The sequence below is a fragment of the Mobula hypostoma genome, chromosome 19 (genome assembly GCF_963921235.1).
Source record: "Mobula hypostoma chromosome 19, sMobHyp1.1, whole genome shotgun sequence".
NCBI lineage: Eukaryota > Metazoa > Chordata > Chondrichthyes > Myliobatiformes > Myliobatidae > Mobula > Mobula hypostoma.
In genome coordinates, this window is record NC_086115.1 from 12,623,973 (window position 1) to 12,650,815 (window position 26,843).

Genomic DNA, 26,843 nt, shown 5'->3' on the forward strand with positions numbered 1-26,843 from the left:
CAATGTCCATTTAGAAATTGGGTCGATGTTGTCAATAATTATGCCTCCCTCACAGATTATCTGTTAATATCTCGATGGTGTTTGTGGGAACTCTCTCTCTACATATTAGCTGCCATGTTTCCTTCATAGTGTCCTAACAATACAGCGCAGTCGGCTGATTTAGTCTATGCCAAACCATTTATACTACCTACTCCCATCAATCTGTACCTCCACACCCCTACCATCCATGTACCTATTCAAATTTCTCTTAAATGTTGAAATTGAGCTCACACACACAACTTGTGCTGGCAGCACTCGTGACCATCTGAGTGAAGAAGTCTCCCCTTCAAGTTCCCCTTAAACTTTTCACCTTTTACCCTTAACCCATGACCTCTAGTTGTAGTCCCACCCAGCCTCAGTGGAAAAACCCTGCTTGCATTTACCCAATCTATACCCCTCATAATTTTGTATACCTCCATTAAATCTCCCCTTAATCTCCACGTTCTGAGGAATAAAGTCCGAACCTATTCAATCTTTCCTTATAACTCAGGTGCTCCAGTTCTGGTAACATCCATGTAAATTTTTTTTGTATTCTTTCAACCTTGTTTATATCTTTCCTGTAGTTAGGTGACCAAAACAATACACAATACTCCAAATCAGGTGTAACCAACATCTTACACAACTTCAACATAACATCTTATCTCTTATGAAGGCCAATGTGCCAAAAGAATTTTTTTGAACCCTACCTACCTGTGATATCACTTTTAATGAATTATGGACCTGTATTCCCAGATCACTTTGTTCTACCACACTTCTTAGTGCCCTACCGTTCACTGTGTAAGTCCTACCCTGGTTGGTCCTACTGAAGTGCAACATCTCACCCTTGTCAGCATTAAATTCCATCTGCCATTTTTCAGCCCATTTTTCCAGCTGGTGCAGATCCCGCTTCAAGCTCTGATAGTCTTCCTCGCTGTCCACTACACCCCCAATCTTAGTGTCATCCACCAATTTGCCGATCTAGTTAATCATATTATCATCCAGATCATTGATATAGATAACAAACAACAAAGGACCCAGCACATTGATATAGATGACCAAGAAACATTGGACCCAGCACCGCTCCTTGCATCCCTCCACTAGTCACAGGCCTCCAGTCACAGAGGCAACCATCTACTACCACTCTCTGGCTTCTCCCACTAAGCCAATGTCTAATCCAGTTTACAATGTCTAATCTTATTTTGAATGCTGAGTGATTGAACCTTCCTGACCAGCCTCCCATGCAGGACCTTGTCAAATGCCTTGCTAACGTTCATGTAGAAACATCCACTGCCTTGCCTTCATCAACTTTCCTGATAACTTCCTCAAAAAAACTATGATTGATTAGACGCGACCTACCACGCACAAAGCCATGTTGACTGTCCCTATTCAGTCCATGTCAATCCAGTCCCTTAGAAACCCTTTCAATAACTTCTCCACTACTGCTGTCAGGCTCACCAGCCTATAATTTTCTGGTTCATTTTTACAGCCTTTCTTAAACAGTGAAACAGCATTGACTATCCTCCAATCCTCCAATACCTCACCAGTCACTAAAGATGATTTAAATATCTCTGCTAGGGCCCCTGCAATTGCTACACTTGTCTCCAACAGGGTCCGAGTGCACACCTTGTTAGGTCCTGGGCTATTTACCCACCCTGATTTTCCTCAGGACAGCAAACACCTCCTCCTCTGTAATTTATAAAGGGTCCACAAAGTTGATGCTGTTTAACCACACTTTAATAGACTCTGTGTCCATCTCCTGAGCAAACACGGATGCAAACACCTCACCCTGTAATCTATAGAGAGTCCATGAAGTTGATGCTGCTTTGCCTCACTTCTATAGACTCTATGTCCATCTCCTGAGTAAATATAAATGCAAAACAATTATTTAGGTCGTCTCCTATCTCTTTTGGCTCCATGTATGGATTACCATTCTGATCTTTCAGAGGACCAATTTTGTCTCTTGTGTCCTTTTGCTTTTAACATATCTGTAGAATCCCTTGGGATTCTCCTTCACCTTGTCTTCTGGGAAACCTCGTGCCTTCCTTTAGCCTTCCTGATTTCTTTCTTAGATGTCCGCTTGCATTTCTTATACTGCATAAGCACCTCATTTGTTCCTACCTGCCTGTACCTGCTATGCATCTCCTTTTTTTTCTTAACCAGGGCCTCAATATCTCTTCAAAACCAAGGTTCCCTAAACCTGTTATCTTTACCTTTTATTCTGACAGGCACATTCAAGCTTTGTACTCTCAACATTTCACTTTTGAAGATCTCCCGCTTACCAAGCACACCTTTGCCAGAAAACACCCTGTCCAGATTAGCACTTGCCAGATTCTTTCTGATACCATCAAAATTAGCCTTTCTCCAATTTAGAATCTCAACCCGCCGACCAGACCTATCTTTTTCCATATTTTCTTTGAAGCTAATGGGATTATGATCACCAGACACAAAGTGTTCCTCTACACAAACTTCTGTCACCTGCCCTGTCTCATTCCCTAATAGGAGATCAAGTTTTCGTACTCTCTTGTTGGGGCTTCGATGTACTTGTTAACGAAGCTTTCCTGAACACATTTGGCAAATTCTATCCCATCTAGTCCTTTTACAGTATGAGAGTTCCAATGAATATGTGGAAAGTTAAAAATTCCTAAAGTTAAAATCCCCTTTCTTGATCTCTCTGTCTCTATCTCGACTGATTCCCATGGCTATCTTGACTATACCTCTTCCCACCCTGTCTTCTGTAAAAATGCTACTCCCTTTTCTGAGTTCCTTTGTCTCCACCGTATCTGTTCCCAGAATGAAGTTTTCCCTTTCAAAACATCAGAGATGTCTATCTTCTTCTTCACAGAATGGGGTATCTCTTCCTCCACTATTGATGCTGCCCTCATGCACATGAATATGCAGGGAATGGTGGGATATGGATTGTGCAGAGGCAGAAAGAATTTCGTTTAACACACACACAAAATGCTGGAGGATCTCAGCAGGCCAGGCAGCATAATGGAAAAGAGTACAGTGGACGTTTTGGGCCGAGACCCTTCAAGAGGTAGCTTGTTTAGTCTGGTATGAGGAAAATGGATCAAGTGAATGCAGAAGATATTTGGAGATACGTCTCTACCAAAGGAGGCGTAAGGCGCTCCTTCCCTCTGTTAGCCTGCAGGTCACCCTTGGGCAAGGTGTAGCACCTGCTTAGACCCTCCCCTTCCCATTCAAGGTCACATGAAGCTATGGGAGCAGATGGTGGATGGTCGTATGAGCAGCATGTGCATATCACAAGTCCTGGTTATGTAACCACTGACGCCAGGCAGGCAATCTCTGAAGAGCAAACAACAGGAATTCTGCAGATGCTGGAAATTCAAGCAACATACATCAAAGTTGCTGGTGAACGCAGCAGGCCAGGCAGCATCTATAGGAAGAGGCGCAGTCGACGTTTCAGGCCGAGACCCATCGTCAGGACTAACTGAAGGAAGAGTGAGTAAGGGATTTGAAAGTTGGAGTGGGAGGGGGAGATGCAAAATGATAGGAGAAGACAGGAGGGGGAGGGATAGAGCCGAGAGCTGGACAGGTGATAGGCAAAAGGGGATACGAGAGGATCATGAGACAAGAGGTCTGGGAAGAAAGACGGGGGGGGGGGTGACCCAGAGGATGGGCAAGAGGTATATTCAGAGGGACAGAGGGAGAAAAAGGAGAGTGAGAGAAAGAATGTGTGCATAAAAATGAGTAACAGCTGGGGTACGAGGGGGAGGTGGGGCCTAGCGGAAGTTAGAGAAGTCAATGTTCATGCCATCAGGTTGGAGGCTACCCAGACGGAATATAAGGTGTTGTTCCTCCAACCTGAGTGTGGCTTCATCTTTACAGTAGAGGAGGCCGTGGATAGACATAGTATTGATAATAACTGGGGTCAGCCATCTTGTAAAGACACTGCCCAGAAGAAGGCAAAGGCAAACCACTTCTGTAGAAAAAATTTACCAACAACAATCATGGTCAGCTACGTCATATGACCCGGTACATAATGATGATGAAGATGCAGGGATATGGACCAATCAGAGGCAGAAAGGATTTAGTTTAATTTGGTATAAGAGAAGTAGAGGATTGTAGGAGGGAAGGTTTCAAATGATTTTGGAGAAGGTTATCTAGGTTGGCAGAACATCGTAGGCTGAGCTGTCCTGTTTGATGGTCAATGTTTAGGGCTGAGACCCTTTACCAGGATTGGAAAGAAAGGGGGGAGAAGCCAGAATAAGGAGGTAGGGGAATGGGGGAAAGGAGTACAAGCTGGTAGGTGAGAGACAAAACCAGGTGAGGACAAAGGTGGATGTGTAGGGGAAGGGGTATAGGTGAGATTCCCCCTTCCTTTCCAGCTCTGAGAAAAGGTCTCGGTCCGAAATGTTAACTGTTTATTCTCTTCCTCAATGCTGTCCGACCAGCTGAGGTCTTCCAGCATTTTATGTGTGTTCCTGTCTCATGATCCTCTCATACCCCTTTTGCCAATCAACTTTCATCCCTCCCCCTCCTGTCTTCTCCTATCATTTCGGATCTCCCCCTCCCCCTCCCACTTTCAAATCTCTTACTAGCTCTTCTTTCAGTTAGTCCTGACGAAGGGTCCCGGCCCGAAACATTGACTGTACCTCTTCCTATGGATGCTGCCTGGCCTGCTGTGTTCACCAGCAATTTTTATGTGTGTTGCTTGAAATTCCAGCATCTGCAGATTTCCTTGTGTTTGCGTTTTATGTGTGTTATTCTGGATTTCCAGCATTTCTTGTGTTATCTCTCTTAATTCTATGTTCTGTGCAGACATGATGGGCTGAAGGGCCTGTTCCTGTGTTGTACTGCTCTAGATTGTGTTCTAATTTAACCTTTATTTTCAGTTCAAGTGTCAAATTGAGAAATGGCTTGAATTCCACACTCTCGGGGATTCAAAGGAAAGCATTTTTCTCAAACGTACTGCAGCCTAAGCACCCAGCAACCGATTTGTACACAGCATGATTCCACAGTCCTCAAAAGTGCTCAGGGGTGGCCCTTTAGAGCAGAGATGACAGCCCAGTGGGTAGTGAATCTGTGGAATTCATTGCCACAGACGGCTGTGGAGGACAAGTCATTGGCTACAAAAGGCAAATGGTATGCTGGCATTCATAGCAAGAGGATTCGAGTACAGGAGCAGGGAGATACTACTGCAGTTGTACAAGGCCTTGGTGAGGCCACACCTGGAGTATTGTGTGCAGTTTTGGTCCCCTAATCTGAGGAAAGACATCTTTGCCATAGAGGGAATACAAAGAAGGTTCACCAGATTGATTCCTGGGATAGCAGGACTTTCATATGATGAAAGACTGGATGAACTAGGCTTATATTCATTGGAATTTAGAAGATTGAGGGGGGGATCTTATTGAAACGTATAAAATCCTAAAGGGATGGGACAGGCTAGATGCAGGAAGATTGTTCCCGATGTTGGGGAAGTCCAGAACGAGGGGTCACAGTTTGAGGATAAAGGAGAAGCCTTTTAGGACTGAGATGAGGAAAAACTTCTTCACACAGAGAGTGGTGAATCTGTGGAATTCTCTGCTACAGGAAACAGTTGAGGCCAGTTCATTGGCTATATTTAAGAGGGAGTTAGATATGGCCCTTGTGGCTAAAGGGATGAGGGGGTATGGAGAGAAGGCAGGTACAGGGTTCTGAGTTGGATGATCAGCTATGATCATACTGAATGGCGGTGCAGGCTTGAAGGGCCGAATGGCCTACTCCTGCACCTATTTTCTATGTTTCTATGTTTCTATATTAAAGCGGAGGTTGATCAATTCTTGATTTGTCAGGATGACAAAGGTTAGGAGGAGAAGGCAGGCGATGAAGCTGAGAGGGATAATTAATCAGCCATGATGGATTGGCAGAGCAGATTTGATGGGCTGAAAGGCCTAATTTCATTCCTCTGTCTGAAAATCTTGTGGTCCACTGCTTGTAGGGGACTTTGCTGGCCAGAACAGTGGTGAGAACTTGCCCGGCTTGTTTTCAAAGTGGTGACTGTAGGATCTTTTACATCTACACACTGGGGGGCTCTGTTTTGCCTCCGGTGTGGAAGGCAACACCTCTGCCCTGGACCCTGTGCCCCAATGCCTTCAACCCCATGACCTCCTGAGCCAAAAGGAGGCTGCAATGCGCAATAAGTTAAACCAGTTCGAAATATCGCGACGTCTAACCGATATCCATCCGGAACCCGGAAGGAGTATACAAGCCAGCATTCCGAGGAGACAACACTCTCAACTCCGCACTGATGATGGCTTCTCAATTGAAGGTGGAACGTCTGCAGGTACTTTGCCCAGCTTGGCGATCCACCAAACTTCCATATCAAACCAGTTTGCACGGTCCGCTGTTGCAGTGTGTGTTGCTCTGTCGCCGTGGAAACGCACCATCTGTGCCTGGGGGGGGATGGGGGTGATGGTTTAGGTCATCAGTACAAGATGGGGGAAATCGATTGCCAGCGGACACTCAGCGCAGGTGGCCTCTGCTTGAGACCAGCTCTGAAACACGATGAGGCTCTTTGGCCTGCTAGTTATTGCAAGCAGGTGGCCCTGTCGTTTCCTCGACTCTCTCAGCCGCGGGCTGGGGCCGTCTTTAATTGGTCGCTGTGGTCGGGCGGTCTCAGTGCAGTGATCACCATCGCCAGTCTCAGCCCTCTTCCACAGGGGGTCGTTTCCAGCGCATCTGCTTCTCATATTGGTGAGAGCCTGGTCTTCCTCTCTGAGTGACTGCAATGGGCTCACACGTGTTTCCAATCCTCTTGTGGTTGGATATAATTGAGGAGAGTGCAATGAAGTCATGATTGGCTATTCACCACCCTCCCCACCCACTTCTCACAAGGCAGGAAGCGATGGATCAGAAATTACCTGCTTTTCTCTAATCAAACAGCCCACCAACACACTTGTGCTGAGAGTCACATATAAGCAGCTAATCACACATCAATATGACTCAAAGATCATAAGACACAGGAGCAGAATTAGATCATTCAATCCATCATGTCTGCTCAGCCATTTGTTTATGGTTGATTTATTATCCCTCTCAACCCTATTCTCCCAGTAACCTTTGATGCCCTGACTAATCAAGATCCTATTAACCTCCGCTTTAAATAAACCCAACAACTTGGCCTCCGCAGCCATCTGTGGCAATGAATTCCACAGATTCACCACCCTCAGGTTAAAGAAATTCCTCCTCATCTCTGTTCGTCAGCTTGCAAGCGATTCAACAATGAATGCCTGTGGTAAAGCCTTAACCCATTGGGTAATACACACACATACACGCACACACACACACACACACACGCATAATTAGCCGCAGATTTACCCGGATGGTGATCAATAACAGGTATTCTTTCCCTTGCCGCCGCAGATCACCATTCAGTTCAGAATACCTCGATGGCCAATCTCAGATTTGGAAGCATTTTGCTACCATGAATTGTCAAAGTTTGATTTGTAATTATTGTTATGAGACCTATTTGGTATGGAATTCAACCAATGCAGAATACTCTAAATTAACCTATATTATTTGTTGGGATAAATCTAAATTAATGCAAAATACATTAAACTATTAACCCGTATGGCTGAAGGAGCCAAACAATTGCAGAATACCCTAAGCTACACTATTAATCTCTGTTACAGTTAGAATAGTGGGGGGCCGGGGCAGCATGGCAGGGCAGTGGTTAATGCAATTGCTCTACGGTGCCAGCAAACTCTGATCGGGATTCAGATCCTGCTGCTGTGGGGTAAGGATTTTGTATGTTCTCCCAATGATGGCATGGGTTTCCTATGGATGCTCCGGTTTCCTCACACGTTCCAAAGGCGCATGGGTTAGGGCTAGGAAGTTGTGTGCATGCTTTGGTTGTTTAGTTATTTACTGAGGTACCGCGCAGAGTAGTCCCTTACGGCCCTTCGAGCCACACCGCCGGCAACCCAATTTAACCCCAGCCTAATCACGGGACAATTTACAACAATCATTTCACCCAACAAATGTTACAGTTTGGAATGTGGGAGGAAATTGAGGCATCTTTAGGAAACCCACACAGTCACAGGGGGAAGGTCCTTGCGGACAGCAGTGGGAAATGAACCTGGGTCACTGGTACTGTGAAACATTGTGCTGACCACTACCCCACTGTGCTGTGCCATACCAGGCTGGAGCCGGAACCATGGGGACACCTGCGGGCTGGTCCCAGCACATCCTCGGACTATGTTGGTCGTTAACACAAATGCCTTATTTCACTGAGTATCTGATGTTTCAATATACATGTGACAAATTAAGCCAATCTTTTCTCTTTAGATCTAACATAGCATAAACTCTTAAACTGTATTATTACTGGGATAGGTCTAAACTAATACAGATTATATCACAATAAGCTACCACGCTCAGTCTGTTGTTGTCAAACAGCTGGGGGAAGTCTTTGACAGTGATTCAATATCACTTGACACAGCAAGGCTGGGGGGAGGAGGGATTGGAAATCAGGTTCAGCTAGGGTCAATAGTAAGTCGAAAGCCCTTTTCTGTTGAAGATATGGTTGCCTTTTCCATTGATGCTGGCAGAGTAGACAAGCCAGTAGAGTCTAGGTCAGCCCGACCGCTCCTCATAGCAGAAATGGCGAGCCTTTTTGTGTCCAATCTGGCAATAACCTCCAAAAAAAATTCTCTCACATGCCGTGGTAATTTTGAACAGTGAAATTTTTTTAGAATATCGCCAATTTGGGCACAATGTCTCAAAAGTGCACGTGTACAGATTTATTACTGAATTAAAGATTAATTGATTAATTATTATTAGTGACTAATGATTGATTAATCAATTAGTAATAATAATCATGGACTTTCTTAAGAAAAAGGAGTGCATCCTTTTCCTTGTTTATGTGTATTCATTGTTTTGCTGTAAATAACAGACGGATTGCTTCATTTGCCAGTAGGGCCAATGGCGTGGGGCAGCATGGTAGTGTAGTGCTTAGCACAACATTTTATGGTACAGACGACCCAGCTTCAATTCCCATCGCTGCCTGTAAGGAGTTTGTATGTTCTCTCCATGGCTGCATGGGCTTCCTCCGAGTGCTCTTGTTTCCTCACACAGTCCAAAGACAAACCGGTTGGTAGGTGAATTGGTCATTGTAACTTGTCCCGTGATTGGGCTAGGATTAAATCGGGGGATTCTTGGGTGATGTAGCTCAAAGGGCCAGAAGGGTCTACTCAATAAAATAAAAATTAATTAAGATAAAGATAATCATTATTGGGTTTTAAAGAGTTGAGGGGTGGCACTGCATGTCACGTGCCAACAAAGTATTGGACCATGTATTTGGCATAGGTTCACCACCCCTGCCTACAGAATCATTACTGCACCCACAAAGGCCCTTTGGCCAATTTCTCTGTAAACTCCCAGCTGCTCACCAAGAATCACCTTTACCCAAAGACTCAGCTGTACACACAGCTGTTGCCAGCTGTCTCAATGCAGACAGCAATTCCCTCCTATGTCGACACCAAGCCCCACCTGTACTGGTGTGGGGCTGTCTAGCTGAGCCAATGCAAGGCAGGCACGGCTGAGCTATAGCTACAGTCAGGCCTTCACAAGAGCAGACAAACCATACAAAGAGAATTAGTAAAGAAATAAACGCTTGACAAGACGACAGATTAAACACAGAAGCATCTCACGGCGAAGGCGGCTTGTCTCACAGGGATACAAAACTGAAAGCCCAACAATGGGCTAATTAAGGGAAACTTTTGTCCATGAAATAGGATTATATGTTTAAAAGTTAATGGTTACTCCGGGGAAAGGCATTTAAGATTAAAAACCCAGATTTTGGCAGAATTCTGTGTAATCCTCTTATATGTCTCTTCCTTACTCTTGCTGATTTGATTGTTGAAGTCAAAGCTGTTAAATGCTGCATTTCCAGCAAAACAGATTAGATACAGAGTGAATTTCCCTCTACACTGTCCCATCACACACTCCCAGGACAGGGACAGCACAGGTTAGATACAGAGTGAATCTCCCTCTACACTGTCCCATCACACACTCCCAGGACAGGGACAGCACGGGTTAGATACAGAGTGATGCTCCCTCTACACTGTCCCATCACACACTCCCAGGGCAGGGACAGCACGGGTTAGATACAGAGTGACTCTCCCTCTACACTGTCCCATCACACACTCCCAGGACAGGGACAGCACGGGTTAGATACAGAGTGAAACTCCCTCCACACTGTCCCATCACACACTCCCAGGACAGGGACAGCACGGGTTAGATACAGAGTGAATTTCCTTCTACACTGTCCCATCACACACTCCCAGGACAGGGACAGCACGAGTTAGATACAGAGTGAAGCTCCCTCTACACTGTCCCATCACACACTCCCAGGACAGGGACAGCACGGGTTAGATACAGAGTGAAGCTCCCTCCACACTGACCCATCACACACTCCCAGGACAGGGACAGCACGGGTTAGATACAGAGTGAAACTCCCTCCACACTGTCCGATCACACACTCCCAGGACAGGGACAGCATGGGTTAGATACAGAGTGACTGTCCCTCTACACTGTCCCATCACACACTCCCAGGGCAGGGACAGCACAGGTTAGATACAGAGTGACTCTCCCTCTACACTGTCCCATCACACACTCCCAGGACAGGGACAGCACGGGTTAGATTCAGAGTGAAGCTCCCTCCACACTGTCCCATCACACACTCCCAGGACAGGGACAGCATGGGTTAGATACAGAGTGACTGTCCCTCTACACTGTCCCATCACACACTCCCAGGGCAGGGACAGCACAGGTTAGATACAGAGTGACTCTCCCTCTACACTGTCCCATCACACACTCCCAGGACAGGGACAGCACGGGTTAGATTCAGAGTGAAGCTCCCTCCACACTGTCCCATCACACACTCCCAGGACAGGGACAGCACGGGTTAGATACAGAGTGAAGCTCCCTCCACACTGTCCCATCACACACACACCCCCAGTGCGGGGACAGCACGGGTTAGATACAGAGTGAAACTCCCTCCACACTGTCCCATCACACACTCCCAGGACAGGGACAGCACGGGTTAGATACAGAGTGAATTTCCTTCTACACTGTCCCATCACACACTCCCAGGACAGGGACAGCACGGGTTAGATACAGAGTGAAGCTCCCTCTACACTGTCCCATCACACACTCCCAGGACAGGGACAGCACGGATTAGATACAGAGTGAAGCTCCCTCCACACTGACCCATCACACACTCCCAGGACAGGGACAGCACGGGTTAGATACAGAGTGAAACTCCCTCCACACTGTCCGATCACACACTCCCAGGACAGGGACAGCATGGGTTAGATACAGAGTGACTGTCCCTCTACACTGTCCCATCACACACTCCCAGGGCAGGGACAGCACAGGTTAGATACAGAGTGACTCTCCCTCTACACTGTCCCATCACACACTCCCAGGACAGGGACAGCACGGGTTAGATTCAGAGTGAAGCTCCCTCCACACTGTCCCATCACACACTCCCAGGACAGGGACAGCACGGGTTAGATACAGAGTGAAGCTCCCTCCACACTGTCCCATCACACACACACCCCCAGTGCGGGGACAGCACGGGTTAGATACAGAGTGAAACTCCCTCCACACTGTCCCATCACACACTCCCAGGACAGGGACAGCACTTGTTAGATACAGAGTGAATTTCCTTCTACACTGTCCCATCACACACTCCCAGGACAGGGACAGCACGGGTTAGATACAGAGTGAAGCTCCCTCTACACTGTCCCATCACACACTCCCAGGACAGGGACAGCACAGGTTAGATACAGAGTGAATCTCCCTCTACACTGTCCCATCACACACTCCCAGGGCAGGGACAGCACGGGTTAGATACAGAGTGAAGCTCCCTCTACACTGTCCCATCATACACTCTCAGGGCAGGGACAGCACGGGTTAGATACAGAGTGAATCTCCATCTACACTATCCCATCACACACTCCCAGGACAGGGACAGCACGGGTTAGATACAGAGTGAAGCTTCTTGATTTTTGTCTCATTGTGCCAAGTACTACGGTCCTTTCAATCAGTTGTTACAAAGCTGGGGAAAATGATTCAGAAAACAAGAGAAAACAGTCAATTGTGAACGGACTCAAGGGATGGCACAAATATAATTTGCACCATATTGCACAATTCCATTGTGTTAATCCACATCTACAGGCGAGACAATCAACACTTTCCACTTTTTACCCCACATCCTGTGACTGTTTGCCCTTTGCTAAAGGCTATGGCTGGGTTGTCATGAAGGGCTTTCAGACAAAGTCGGAAACAGTCCTGGCTAGCGGTCAGTAATGAACCGTGGTCTTCACTCTCGCAGCCATGACCTGTCCCCACAATACACACTGTCCAGTGCCAGGGTGACTCTGTTCCCTGAGATGTTCAGCTGAGCTTAGTCTATTCATTCAAAAAGTTGGATGTTAAGGACAAAGAGTGTTGGCGCGTGGCCAAGTGGTTAAGGCGTTCGTCTAGCAACCTGAAGGTCGCTAGTTGGAGCCTTGGCTGAGGCAGCGTGTTGTGTCCTTGAGCAAAGCACTTAACCACACATTGCTCTGTGATGACACCGGTGCCAAGCTGTATCGGTCCTAATGCCCTTCCCTTGGACAACATCGGTGGCGTGGAGAGGGGAGACTTGTAGCATGGGCAACTGCCGGTCTTCCATACAACCTTGCCCAGGCCTGCGCCCTGGAAACCCTCCAAGGCACAAATCCATGGTCTCAGGAGACTAACGGATGCCTATAAAGGACAAAGAAGGTAGAACAGCACTGTACGGGAGCAGGCCGTTCGGCCCACAATGTCAGTGCTGAACATGATGCCTCTACCATCACCCCGGCAACATTGCCCATGCACCCACCACACTCTGTGTGGAAAAAAAAACACTCCTGTGACATTCCCCCTATTCTTTGCTCCAATCACCTTAAAGTTACGCCTCTTTGTAAAAGTAATTTCTACCCTGGGAAAAAGTCTGGCTGTCCACTACATCTGTGGCTCTTATCACGTTGTACACCTTTATCCAGTCACGTCTCATCCTCCTTCACTTCATGTAGAAAAGACCTATTATCTTAGGACATGCTCTCTAATCCAGGCAGCATCCTGGTGAATTCCCCGAAGCTTCGACATCATTCCTATAATGAGGCGACCAGAACTGAACACAATACTCCAAGTGTGGTCCAACCAGAGTTTGATAGGCCTGTTACATTATTACGTGGCTCTTTACAGGGGGTTTACAGGAAGGAAAGGGTTTGAGTATGAGCGATATCTGATGGCTCTGGACCTGTCCTCACTGTAGTTTAGAAGATGAGTGGTGGGTGTTGTAGGGAGTCGTGAATCTCATGAAGCATACCAAACATTGCAGGGTCTCGATAGGGTTGGCATGGAGAGAATGGTTCCAATCATGGGAGGGTCTAGGATCAAAGAGCACAGCCTCAGAATACAATGATGTCTTTTTAGAACAGAGATGAGGAGATATCTTTTTTAGCCAGAGGTTGGTGAATCTGTGGAATTCATTGCCACAGACAGTTATGGCATAGTCACTGGGTACATTTCAGGTGGAGGTTCTTGATTAGTAAGGGTGTCAAAGGTTACAGGGAGATAGCAGGAGAATGGGGTTTAGAAGGAAAATAAATCAGCTGTGTTCGAATATTGGAGCAGACTTAATGGGCTGAATGGCCTAATAATGTCCCTGTGTCTTGTGCTCTAAGTGGGATTATTATGGTCAGCGTGGATGAAGTGTGTTGTTTTCATGCCTTGTGACTCCAGGACTGTGAAGCACCTGGCGATGTGCTACTTTAATATTTGCGGGGATTTGCTTGTGCGATCACAGGGCTGCTGATGGTGTATGGCCTCTTGTTTCGAATCATCCTCACTGTCCCATTTCACTTCCTTTCCAGACGACTGGAGCAGAATGGAATCAAATCCGTTCCACCAGGGACGTTTACCACGTACAAAAAACTACGGCGGATGTAAGTGTGCGCTCGTGGAACGCCATTGCCTTTTGCTAGGAGAGGCGGATGGGAAAGGGGAGGGAACGTCAACTCAGACCATGAGAGCCTGCGTCGATTGGAAGTCTGTGTGGGGCGCCACTCCTTGCACAGACACTAGAGCAATGTGTGGTTAAGTGCCTTAATCAAGGACACAAACACGCTGCCACAGCTGAGGCTCGAACTAGCGACCTTCAGATCACTAGACGAACGCCTTAACCACTTGGCCAAGTGCCCTACACAGAAAGTAGGGAGGCTATGCCCTCCTTCTTGTGAGGCAGTCCCACGGGATCTGTGGGTTCTGATTAATTTTATTTGTCGTATGTATATCAAAACATTGAAAAACAGTGAAATGCATCATTAGTGTCAGTGAGGAACAGAGTCTCAGGTTGTGCTGGGGGCACTTACTAACACATACTGACCCATATTTCTGAAATGTGGGAAGAAACCAAAGCACACAGGGGAAACCCACAAGGTCACTGGCAGAACGTATAAACAGAGAGATTTACAGAGAGCCGCAGGAATTGAAGCCGGTTGCTGGCGCGAGAAACGTTGTCACACTAGCCGCTACACCATCATGCTGCCCAGTCTGAGGCAGCCAATGACACCATTGTGGGAGCTCGTCCACAGATGGAGCCCAGGGCAGTGGTGAGACCATATCCGGAGATCTGTCTACAGCACTGGTCTTAATTATGATATTAATTCACTGAGATCTGTTCTCTTCTGAGGTTCTTAAGCACTGGCTTGTTGAAGAGTAAGCAGCGATGTGATTGAAACATTTCAGACCCTGAGGGCGAGGATGTAGAGAGAAAGCTTCCTCATGCAGGAGGGCAAGAATTAAGGGGGCACTATTTAAAATCAAAGAGTCACCCTACTTCAGGCAGAGAGACTGTGATTATTTCTGTCAGTGTCAAGAGTCTTCAGAGTGGATCTCCCTCTACACTGTCCCATCTCACACTCCCAGGACAGGGACAGCACGGGTTAGATACAGAGTGAATCTCCCTCTACACTGTCCCATCACACAATCCCAGGACAGGGACAGCACGGGTTAGATGCAGAGTGAAGCTCCCTCTACGCTGACCCATCACACACTCCCAGGGCAGGGACAGCACGGGTTAGATACAGAGTGAAGCTCCCTCTACACTATCCCATCACACACTCCCAGGGCAGGGACAGCACGGGTTGGATACAGAGTGAAGCTCCCTCTACACTGTCCCATCACACACTCCCAGGACAGGGACAGCACGGGTTAGATACAGAGTGAAGCTCCCTCTACACTGTCCCATCACACACTCCCAAGACAGGGACAGCACGGGTTAGATACAGAGTGAAGCTCCCTCTACACTGTCCCATCACACACTCCCAGGACAGGGACAGCACGGGTTAGATACAGAGTGAATCTCCCTCTACACTGTCTCATCACACACTCCCAGGACAGGGACAGCACGGGTTAGATACAGAGTGAATCTCCCACTACACTGTTTCATCACACACTCCCAAGACAGGGACAGCACGGGTTAGATACAGAGTGAAGCTCCCTCTACACTGTCCCATCACACACTCCCAGGGCAGGGACAGCACGGGTTTGATGCAGAGTGAAGCTCCCTCTACACTGTCCCATCACACACTCCCAGGACAGGGACAGCACGGGTTGGATACAGAGTGAAGCTCCCTCTACACTGTCCCATCACACACTCCCAGGACAGGGACAGCACGGGTTAGATACAGAGTGAAGCTCCCTCTACACTGTCCCATCACACACTCCCAAGACAGGGACAGCACGGGTTAGATACAGAGTGAAGCTCCCTCTACACTGTCCCATCACACACTCCCAAGACAGGGACAGCACGGGTTAGATACAGAGTGAAGCTCCCTCTACACTGTCCCATCACACACTCCCAGGACAGGGACAGCACGGGTTAGATACAGAGTGAATCTCCCTCTACACTGTCTCATCACACACTCCCAGGACAGGGACAGCACGGGTTAGATACAGAGTGAATCTCCCACTACACTGTTTCATCACACACTCCCAAGACAGGGACAGCACGGGTTAGATACAGAGTGAAGCTCCCTCTACACTGTCCCATCACACACTCCCAGGGCAGGGACAGCACGGGTTAGATGCAGAGTGAAGCTCCCTCTACACTGTCCCATCACACACTCCCAGGACAGGGACAGCACGGGTTGGATACAGAGTGAAGCTCCCTCTACACTGTCCCATCACACACTCCCAGGACAGGGACAGCACGGGTTAGATACAGAGTGAAGCTCCCTCTACACTGTCCCATCACACACTCCCAAGACAGGGACAGCACGGGTTAGATACAGAGTGAAGCTCCCTCTACACTGTCCCATCACACACTCCCAGGGCAGGGACAGCACGGGTTAGATGCAGAGTGAAGCTCCCTCTACACTGTCCCATCACACACTCCCAGGACAGGGACAGCACGGGTTGGATACAGAGTGAAGCTCCCTCTACACTGTCCCATCACACACTCCCAGGACAGGGACAGCACGGGTTAGATACAGAGTGAAGCTCCCTCTACACTGTCCCATCACACACTCCCAAGACAGGGACAGCACGGGTTAGATACAGAGTGAAGCTCCCTCTACACTGTCCCATCACACACTCCCAGGACAGGGACAGCACGGGTTAGATACAGAGTGAATCTCCCTCTACACTGTCTCATCACACACTCCCAGGACAGGGACAGCACGGGTTAGATACAGAGTGAAGCTCCCTCTACACTGTCCCATCACACACTCCCAGGGCAGGGACAGCACGGGTTAGATACAGAGTGAATCTCCCTCTACACTGTCCCATCACACACTCCCAGGACAGGGACAGCACGGGTTAGATACAGAGTGAATCTCCCACTACACTGTTTCATCACACACTCCCAAGACAGGGACAGCACGGGTTAGATACAGAGTGAAGCTCCCTCTACACTGTCCCATCACACACTCCCAGGACAGGGACAGCACGGGTTGGATACAGAGTGAAGCTCCCTCTACACTGTCCCATCACACACTCCCAGGACAGGGACAGCACGGGTTAGATACAGAGTGAAGCTCCCTCTACACTGTCCCATCACACACTCCCAAGACAGGGACAGCACGGGTTAGATACAGAGTGAAGCTCCCTCTACACTGTCCCATCACACACTCCCAGGACAGGGACAGCACGGGTTAGATACAGAGTGAATCTCCCTCTACACTGTCTCATCACACACTCCCAGGACAGGGACAGCACGGGTTAGATACAGAGTGAAGCTCCCTCTACACTGTCCCATCACACACTCCCAGGGCAGGGACAGCACGGGTTAGATACAGAGTGAATCTCCCTCTACACTGTCCCATCACACACTCCCAGGACAGGGACAGCACGGGTTAGATACAGAGTGAATCTCCCACTACACTGTTTCATCACACACTCCCAAGACAGGGACAGCACGGGTTAGATACAGAGTGAAGCTCCCTCTAAACTGTCCCATCACACACTCCCAGGGAAGGGACAGCACGGGTTAGATGCAGAGTGAAGCTCCCTCTACACTGTCCCATCACACACTCCCAGGACAGGGACAGCACGGGTTAGATACAGAGTGAAGCTCCCTCTACACTGTCCCATCACACACTCCCAGGACAGGGACAGCACGGGTTAGATACAGAGTGAAGCTCCCTCTACACTGTCCCATCACACACTCCCAGGACAGGGACAGCACGGGTTAGATACAGAGTGAAGCTCCCTCTACACTGTCCCATCACACACTCCCAGGACAGGGACAGCACGGGTTAGATGCAGAGTGAAGCTCCCTCTACACTGTCCCATCACACACTCCCAGGGTGGGGACAGCACGGGTTAGATACAGAGTGAAGCTCCCTCTACACTGTCTCATCACACACTCCCAGGACAGGGACAGCACGGGTTAGATACAGAGTGAATCTCCCACTACACTGTTTCATCACACACTCCCAAGACAGGGACAGCACGGGTTAGATACAGAGTGAAGCTCCCTCTACACTGTCCCATCACACACTCCCAGGGCAGGGACAGCACGGGTTAGATGCAGAGTGAAGCTCCCTCTACACTGTCCCATCACACACTCCCAGGACAGGGACAGCACGGGTTGGATACAGAGTGAAGCTCCCTCTACACTGTCCCATCACACACTCCCAGGACAGGGACAGCACGGGTTAGATACAGAGTGAAGCTCCCTCTACACTGTCCCATCACACACTCCCAAGACAGGGACAGCACGGGTTAGATACAGAGTGAAGCTCCCTCTACACTGTCCCATCACACACTCCCAAGACAGGGACAGCACGGGTTAGATACAGAGTGAAGCTCCCTCTACACTGTCCCATCACACACTCCCAGGACAGGGACAGCACGGGTTAGATACAGAGTGAATCTCCCTCTACACTGTCTCATCACACACTCCCAGGACAGGGACAGCACGGGTTAGATACAGAGTGAATCTCCCACTACACTGTTTCATCACACACTCCCAAGACAGGGACAGCACGGGTTAGATACAGAGTGAAGCTCCCTCTACACTGTCCCATCACACACTCCCAGGGCAGGGACAGCACGGGTTAGATGCAGAGTGAAGCTCCCTCTACACTGTCCCATCACACACTCCCAGGACAGGGACAGCACGGGTTGGATACAGAGTGAAGCTCCCTCTACACTGTCCCATCACACACTCCCAGGACAGGGACAGCACGGGTTAGATACAGAGTGAAGCTCCCTCTACACTGTCCCATCACACACTCCCAAGACAGGGACAGCACGGGTTAGATACAGAGTGAAGCTCCCTCTACACTGTCCCATCACACACTCCCAGGGCAGGGACAGCACGGGTTAGATGCAGAGTGAAGCTCCCTCTACACTGTCCCATCACACACTCCCAGGACAGGGACAGCACGGGTTGGATACAGAGTGAAGCTCCCTCTACACTGTCCCATCACACACTCCCAGGACAGGGACAGCACGGGTTAGATACAGAGTGAAGCTCCCTCTACACTGTCCCATCACACACTCCCAAGACAGGGACAGCACGGGTTAGATACAGAGTGAAGCTCCCTCTACACTGTCCCATCACACACTCCCAGGACAGGGACAGCACGGGTTAGATACAGAGTGAATCTCCCTCTACACTGTCTCATCACACACTCCCAGGACAGGGACAGCACGGGTTAGATACAGAGTGAAGCTCCCTCTACACTGTCCCATCACACACTCCCAGGGCAGGGACAGCACGGGTTAGATACAGAGTGAATCTCCCTCTACACTGTCCCATCACACACTCCCAGGACAGGGACAGCACGGGTTAGATACAGAGTGAATCTCCCACTACACTGTTTCATCACACACTCCCAAGACAGGGACAGCACGGGTTAGATACAGAGTGAAGCTCCCTCTACACTGTCCCATCACACACTCCCAGGACAGGGACAGCACGGGTTGGATACAGAGTGAAGCTCCCTCTACACTGTCCCATCACACACTCCCAGGACAGGGACAGCACGGGTTAGATACAGAGTGAAGCTCCCTCTACACTGTCCCATCACACACTCCCAAGACAGGGACAGCACGGGTTAGATACAGAGTGAAGCTCCCTCTACACTGTCCCATCACACACTCCCAGGACAGGGACAGCACGGGTTAGATACAGAGTGAATCTCCCTCTACACTGTCTCATCACACACTCCCAGGACAGGGACAGCACGGGTTAGATACAGAGTGAAGCTCCCTCTACACTGTCCCATCACACACTCCCAGGGCAGGGACAGCACGGGTTAGATACAGAGTGAATCTCCCTCTACACTGTCCCATCACACACTCCCAGGACAGGGACAGCACGGGTTAGATACAGAGTGAATCTCCCACTACACTGTTTCATCACACACTCCCAAGACAGGGACAGCACGGGTTAGATACAGAGTGAAGCTCCCTCTAAACTGTCCCATCACACACTCCCAGGGCAGGGACAGCACGGGTTAGATGCAGAGTGAAGCTCCCTCTACACTGTCCCATCACACACTCCCAGGACAGGGACAGCACGGGTTAGATACAGAGTGAAGCTCCCTCTACACTGTCCCATCACACACTCCCAGGACAGGGACAGCACGGGTTAGATACAGAGTGAAGCTCCCTCTACACTGTCCCATCACACACTCCCAGGACAGGGACAGCACGGGTTAGATACAGAGTGAAGCTCCCTCTACACTGTCCCATCACACACTCCCAGGACAGGGACAGCACGGGTTAGATGCAGAGTGAAGCTCCCTCTACACTGTCCCATCACACACTCCCAGGACAGGGACAGCACGGGTTAGATACAGAGTGAAGCTCCCTCTACACTGTCCCATCACACACTCCCAGGACAGGGACAGCACGGGTTAGATACAGAGTGAAGCTCCCTCTACACTGTCCCATCACACACTCCCAGGACAGGGACAGCACGGGTTAGATACAGAGTGAAACTCCCTCTACACTGTCTCATCACACACTCCCAAGACAGGGACGGAGGGGTTGGATACATAGTTGAATGTCCTGCTTACATGTCCCATTGTTATGTCACTCAGTATGATTATGTACTTGCACATTGCGTCTACATCACCTGAAGATGGATTCCAAGTTACAGAGACTCTTTAAATGCAGATTGTGGTTGTTGAGTCTGCTCAGAAATGAGTATTTGTCAGTATCCAAAGCTGTACTCAGGGACGATGTTTGGAGTACTGTGTGAAGTTCTGATTGCCCCGTTTCAGGAAACATATGGAGGTTTCGGAGAGGTGCTGATGAGGTTCACCAGGATCATGAGAAGAGATTCAGTGTAACTTATCACGGGGTTGAACACAGACCTCACGGGCTGAAGGTCCTGTTTTTGTGCTGTATGCTGTATATCTGTACCACACAGGGAGCAGGCCCTTCAGCCCATCTAGTCATGTTGAATTGTAGTTCTGCATAGTCCCACCAACCTGCTCCTGGACCATTGCCCTCCATGCCCTTCCCATCATGTACTTATCCAAACAGCTCTTAAGTGTAGCAGTCGAACCCACATCCACCACGTCTACTGGCAGCTCACTCCACGTTCACACCACCCTCTGAGTGAAGAAATTCCCTCAGATTCACCTTAAATATTTTACCACTCCCCCATAGCCTATGACCTCTAGTTCTAGTCTCACCCAATCTCAGTGATAAAAGCCTGCTTGCGTTCATCCTGTCTCAGCCACCCGTAATTTTGTATGCTTCTATCAAATCTTCCCCCATTTTCCAACACTCCAGGGAATAAAGTCCTAATCTAAAACATAGAATATAGAACATAGAAATCTACAGCATATTACAGGCCCTTCAGCCCACAATGTTGTGCCAACCATGTAACTTACTCTAGATACTGCTTAGAATTTCCCAACTGCATAGCCCTCTTTTTTTCTAAGCTCCTTGTACCTATCTAAGAGTCTCTTAAAAGACCCTATTGTATCTGCCTCTACCACCGTCGCTGGCACTGTGTTCCATGCACCCACCACTCTGAAAAACTTACCTCTGACATCCCCCTTACACCTACTTCCAAGCACCTTAAAACTATGCCCCCTCGTGTTAGTCATATCAGCCCTGGGAAAAAGCCTCTGACTATCCACGTGATCAATGCCTCTCACCATCTTATACACCTCCATCAGGTCACCTCTCATCCTCCGTCGCTCCAAGGAGAAAAGGCCAAGTTCACTCAACCTATTCTCATAAGGCATGCTCCCCAATCCAGGCAACATCCTCGTAAATCTCTATAGTATCCACATCCTTCCTGTAGTGAGGTGACCAGAACTGGACATAGTACTCCAATTAGGGTCTAACCAAGGTCTTATATAGCTTTAACATCACAGCTCTTGAACTCAATCCTATGGATGATGAAGGCCATCACATCATAAGCCTTCTTAACAACACTGTCAACGTGGATGTGGACCCCAAGGTCTTGCTGATCCTCCACACTGCCAAGAGTCTTACCATTAATATTATATTGTCTTCAAATCTGACTTACCGAAATAAGCCACTTCACACTTCTCTGGGTTGAACTCCATCTGCCACTTCTCAGCCCAGTTCTGCATACTATCGATATCCCACAGTAATCTCTGTCAACCCTCCAGACTATCCACAACACCCCCAACCTCTGTGTCATCACCAAACTTACTAACCCACCCTTCTACTTCTTCATCCAGGTCTTTTATAAAAATCACAAAGAGGAGGGGTCCCAGAACATAGAAAACATAGAAACATAGAAAATAGGTGCAGGAGTAGGCCATTCGGCCCTTCGAGCCTGCACTGCCATTCAGTATGATCATGGCTGATCATCCAACTCAGAACCCTGCACCAGCCTTCCCTCCATACCCTCTGATCCCTTTAGCCACAAGGGCCATATCTAACTCCCTCTTAAATATGGCCAATGAACTGGCCTCAACTGTTTCCTGTGGCAGAGAATTCCACAGATTCACCACTCTATGTGTGAAGAAGTTTTTCCTGATCTCGGTCCTAAAAGGCTTCCCCTTTATCCTCAAACTGTGACCCCTCGTTCTGGACTTCCCCAACATCGGGAACAATCTTCCTGCATCTGGTCTGTCCAATCCCTTTAGGATTTTATACGTTTCAATCAGATCCCCCCTCAATCTTCTAAATTCCAATGAGAATAAGCCTAGTTCATCCAGTCTTTCATCATATGAAAGTCCTGCCATCCCAGGAATCAATCTGGTGAACCTTCTTTGTACTCCTTCTATGGCAAGGATGTCTTTCCTCAGATTAGGGGACCAAAACTGCACACAATAATCCAGGTGTGGTCTCACCAAGAACTTGTACAACTGCAGTAGTACCTCCCTGCTCCTGTACTCGAATCCTCTTGCTATAAATGCCAGCATACCATTCGCCTTTTTCACCGCCTGCTGTACCTGCATGCCCACTTTCAATGACTGGTGTACAATGACACCCAGGTCTCGTTGCACCTCCCCTTTTCCTAATCGGCCACCATTCAGATAATAATCTGTTTTCCTGTGTTTGCCACCAAAGTGGATAACTTCACATTTATCCACATTAAATTTCATCTGCCATGAATTTGCCCACTCACCTAACCAATCCAAGTCACCCTGCATCCTCTTAGCATCCTCCTCACAGCTAACACTGCCACCCAGCTTCGTGTCATCCACAAACTTGGAGATGCTGCATTTAATTCCCTCATCCAAGTCATTAATATATATTGTAAGCAACTGGGGTCCGAGCACTGAGCCTTGCGGTACCCCACTAGTCACTGCCTGCCATTCTGAAACGGTCCCGTTTATTCCCACACTTTGCTTCCTGTCTGCCAACCAATTCTCTATCCACATCAATACCTTACCCCCAATACCGTGTGCTTTAAGTTTGCACACTAATCTCCTGTGTGGGACCTTGTCAAAAGCCTTTTGAAAATCCAAATATACCACATCCACTGGTTCTCCCCTATCCACTCTACTAGTTACATCCTCAAAAAATTCTATGAGATTCGTCAGACATGATTTTCCTTTCACAAATCCATGCTGACTTTGTCCGATGATTTCACCGCTTTCCAAATGTGCAGTTATCACATCTTTGATAACTGACTCTAGCAGTTTCCCCACCACCGATGTTAGGCTAACCGGTCTATAATTCCCTGGTTTCTCTCTCCCTCCTTTTTTAAAAAGCGGGGTTACATTAGCCACCCTCCAATCCTCAGGAACTAGTCCAGAATCTAAAGAGTTTTGAAAAATTATCACTAATGCATCCACTATTTCTTGGGCTACTTCCTTAAGCACTCTGGGATGCAGACCATCTGGCCCTGGGGATTTATCTGCCTTTAATCCCTTCAATTTACCTAACACCAGATCCCTGTGGAACAGCACTGGTCACCGACCTCCATGCAGAATATGAAATATCTACAGCCACCCTTTGCCTTCTTTGGGCAAGCCAATTCTGGATCCACAAAGCAAAGTCTCCTTGGATCCCATGCCTCCTTACTTTCTGAAGAAGTCTTGCATGGGGAACCTTATCAAATTCCATACTGAAATCCATATACAGTACATCCACTGCTCTACCTTCATCAATGTGTTTGTTACATCTTCAAAGAATTCAATCAGTTTTGTAAGGCACAACCTGCCCTTGACAAAGCCATGCTAACTATCCCTAATTATATCTCTGCAAATGCTCATAAATCCTGCTTCTCAGGATCTTCACCAACAACTTGCCCACCACTGAAGTAAGACTCACTGGTCTATAATTTCTTGGGTTATCGCTACTCCCTTTCATGAAGAAGGGAACAATATTTGCAATCTTCCAATCCTCTGGTACTTCTCCCATGCCTATTGATGATGCACAGATCATCACCAGAGGCTTAGCAATCTCCTCCCTCACTTGCCACAGTAGCCTGGGGTATATCTCATCCGGTCCCAGTGACTTATCTAGCTTAATACCTTACAAAAGTGCCAGCACATCCTTTCTTAATGTCTATATGCTCAAGCATTTCAGTCTGCTGTAAGTCATTCCCACAACTGCTAAGGTCCTTTTCCCTGGTGAATACAGAAGCAAAGTATTCATTAAGTACTTCTGCTACCTCTTCTAACTCCATGCACGTTTCACAATCACTCCTAATTGGTCTTATTCGCACTTGCTTTATCTTCTTGCTCTTCACTTACTTGTAGAATGCCTTGGGCTTCTCCATAATCTTGCTCGCCAAGGCCTTCTCATGACCCCTTCTAGCTCTCCTAATTTCATTCTTGAGCTCCTTCCTGGCACCCTTGTAATTTTCTAGAGCTCTAACAGTACCTAGTTTCTTGAACCTTTCGTAAGCTTTTCTTCTTAACTACGTCCTTGGCACACCTTTCAATCTATTCAATCTTTCCCTGTAGCTCAGGAACTCAAGTACTGGCAACATTCTTATAAATTTTCTTTGTACTCTTTCAATCTTATTGATATCTTTCCCGTAGGTAGGTGAGCAGACTACACATAATACTCCAAATTAGGCCTCACCAACGTCATACTCAACTACAACATAACATCCCAACTCCTGTACTCAGTGCTCTGATTTACGAAGGCCAATGTGCCAAACTATCTCTGTATGACCCTCTCTACCTGAGATGCCACTCTGAAGGAATTATGGATCTGTAATCCCAGATCCTTCTGATCTACCCTGCTCTTCAGTGCTCTACCATTCACTATGCATGTCCAACCCTGATTTGTCCTCCCAAAGTGCAACACCTCACCGTACTCTTTTCCATAGATGCTGAGTTCCTACAGCACTGTGTGTGTGCTGCTTGGATTTCCAGCATCTGCAGACTTTGTCTTGTTTGTGATTGGACACCTCACACTTGTCTGCTTTAAGTTCCATCTATGGTCTACGTTCTATGGGCAACATAGACCATCAACAGCCTATGTTCTATGGACGACAGGACAGAAGGGCCCACTTATTGGCTGTATGATTAACTATCGTTCTTAGAACAGACAGAACCAGGTTTCTCTCAGCCAATGTTTTCCCTGGTTTGCTTGGTATTAACTTGCTGTTCCCATCCTCCCACAATCCTCTGTAAAGTAGAATTTAAAAATAAACACATAATTCCTTTCCAATCCCACAAATTCCACTCACTCTTTTCGCTTTCATATTTCCAGGCACGACACCTCTTCTCATTATCAAATGTAGATAGCATTCTGGCAAATTTTTGCCCCACTTCTTCCAATAAAAATATCATCTCTGAAGAGCAGTGCGTAGAAATGATATGGTTGTGTCATGCGCAAACCAGGGCTTTGCATCAAGCCGTGATCCTCAGACATGTCTGCAGGTCAAGAGACAACAGAATCAAATGACTGACCTGTGCCAGGCATATCCTTCCTGAAATGAACCTAATCTCCCTCATGAATATCTCACACACCGTATAAAATTAATGAACTGGAGCCACCGATTGTCTTCTGCTGGCGAGCCCCTCCCTTCGATCAGCCATCTGTTAGATTAAAGGCAGCAGAAGGGAAGTCTTTAACCCCTCAATATCTGTACCCCTAACTCCTCCCCTGGGCCCAAAGCAAACAACCAGCAACGGATTCAAGCCAAGGGACAAGCGTACAGATTTTATTCCGTTGTTTCTCGGGGAGTTTGAGCACTATCATGGTTTATTTTTGAGGATTTGGTCAAGGTTTGTTTTCTGAAGTGGCTTTAACTGGATCCCTCACTCTGGTAGAGTGTACTGTGATATAGATCAATAGTCCTTCACAGATATTTCATACCCTGTGTAAGATTAATTGGCAATAACCAGAGTTCTGTTATTGTGGATAGAGCCATTACCTCACAGTTTCAGTGAGAAGGGTTCAATCTCGACCTCCTGTATGTGTGGAGTTTGCACGTTCTCACTGTGACTGTGTGGGTTGCTTCCGATCACTCCAGGTTCTGCCCATGTCGCAAAGATGGGCGGGTTAATTGGTCATTGTAAATTGCCCTCAGTATGCAGGTGAATGACAGAACATAGGGGGTAATGTGGGGGAAATCAGTTGAGATTAGTGCAGAAAGGGTGTATGTTTCTGTGCTGTATGACGGATAAGACACAGGAGCGGAATTAGGCCATTCAGCCCATCGAATCTGCAACACCATTCCAACATGGCTGATTTATTTTCCCTTTCAACCCTATTCTCCTCTCTGTAACATTTGGCACCCCTACTAATCAAGAACACATTAACCTCTGCTTTAAATATACTCAATGAATTGGCCTCCACAGCCATCTGTGGCAATGAAATCCACAGATTCACCACCCTCTAGTCAAAGGAATTCTTCCTCATCTCTGTTCTAA

General features: G+C 47.8%; 1 protein-coding gene across 3 annotated transcripts in view; it reads left to right on the forward strand.

Moving 5' to 3' along the window:
* Positions 1–26,843, forward strand: part of LOC134358831 (slit homolog 1 protein-like) — a 339,272-nt gene that overhangs the window by 133,357 nt on the left and 179,072 nt on the right. For all 3 annotated transcript variants that reach the window (XM_063071371.1, XM_063071370.1, XM_063071372.1), the window contains exon 10: positions 13,926–13,997. In XM_063071371.1, the coding sequence (XP_062927441.1) occupies positions 13,926–13,997 (72 nt within the window). The remainder of the gene's footprint in view (positions 1–13,925; positions 13,998–26,843) is intronic.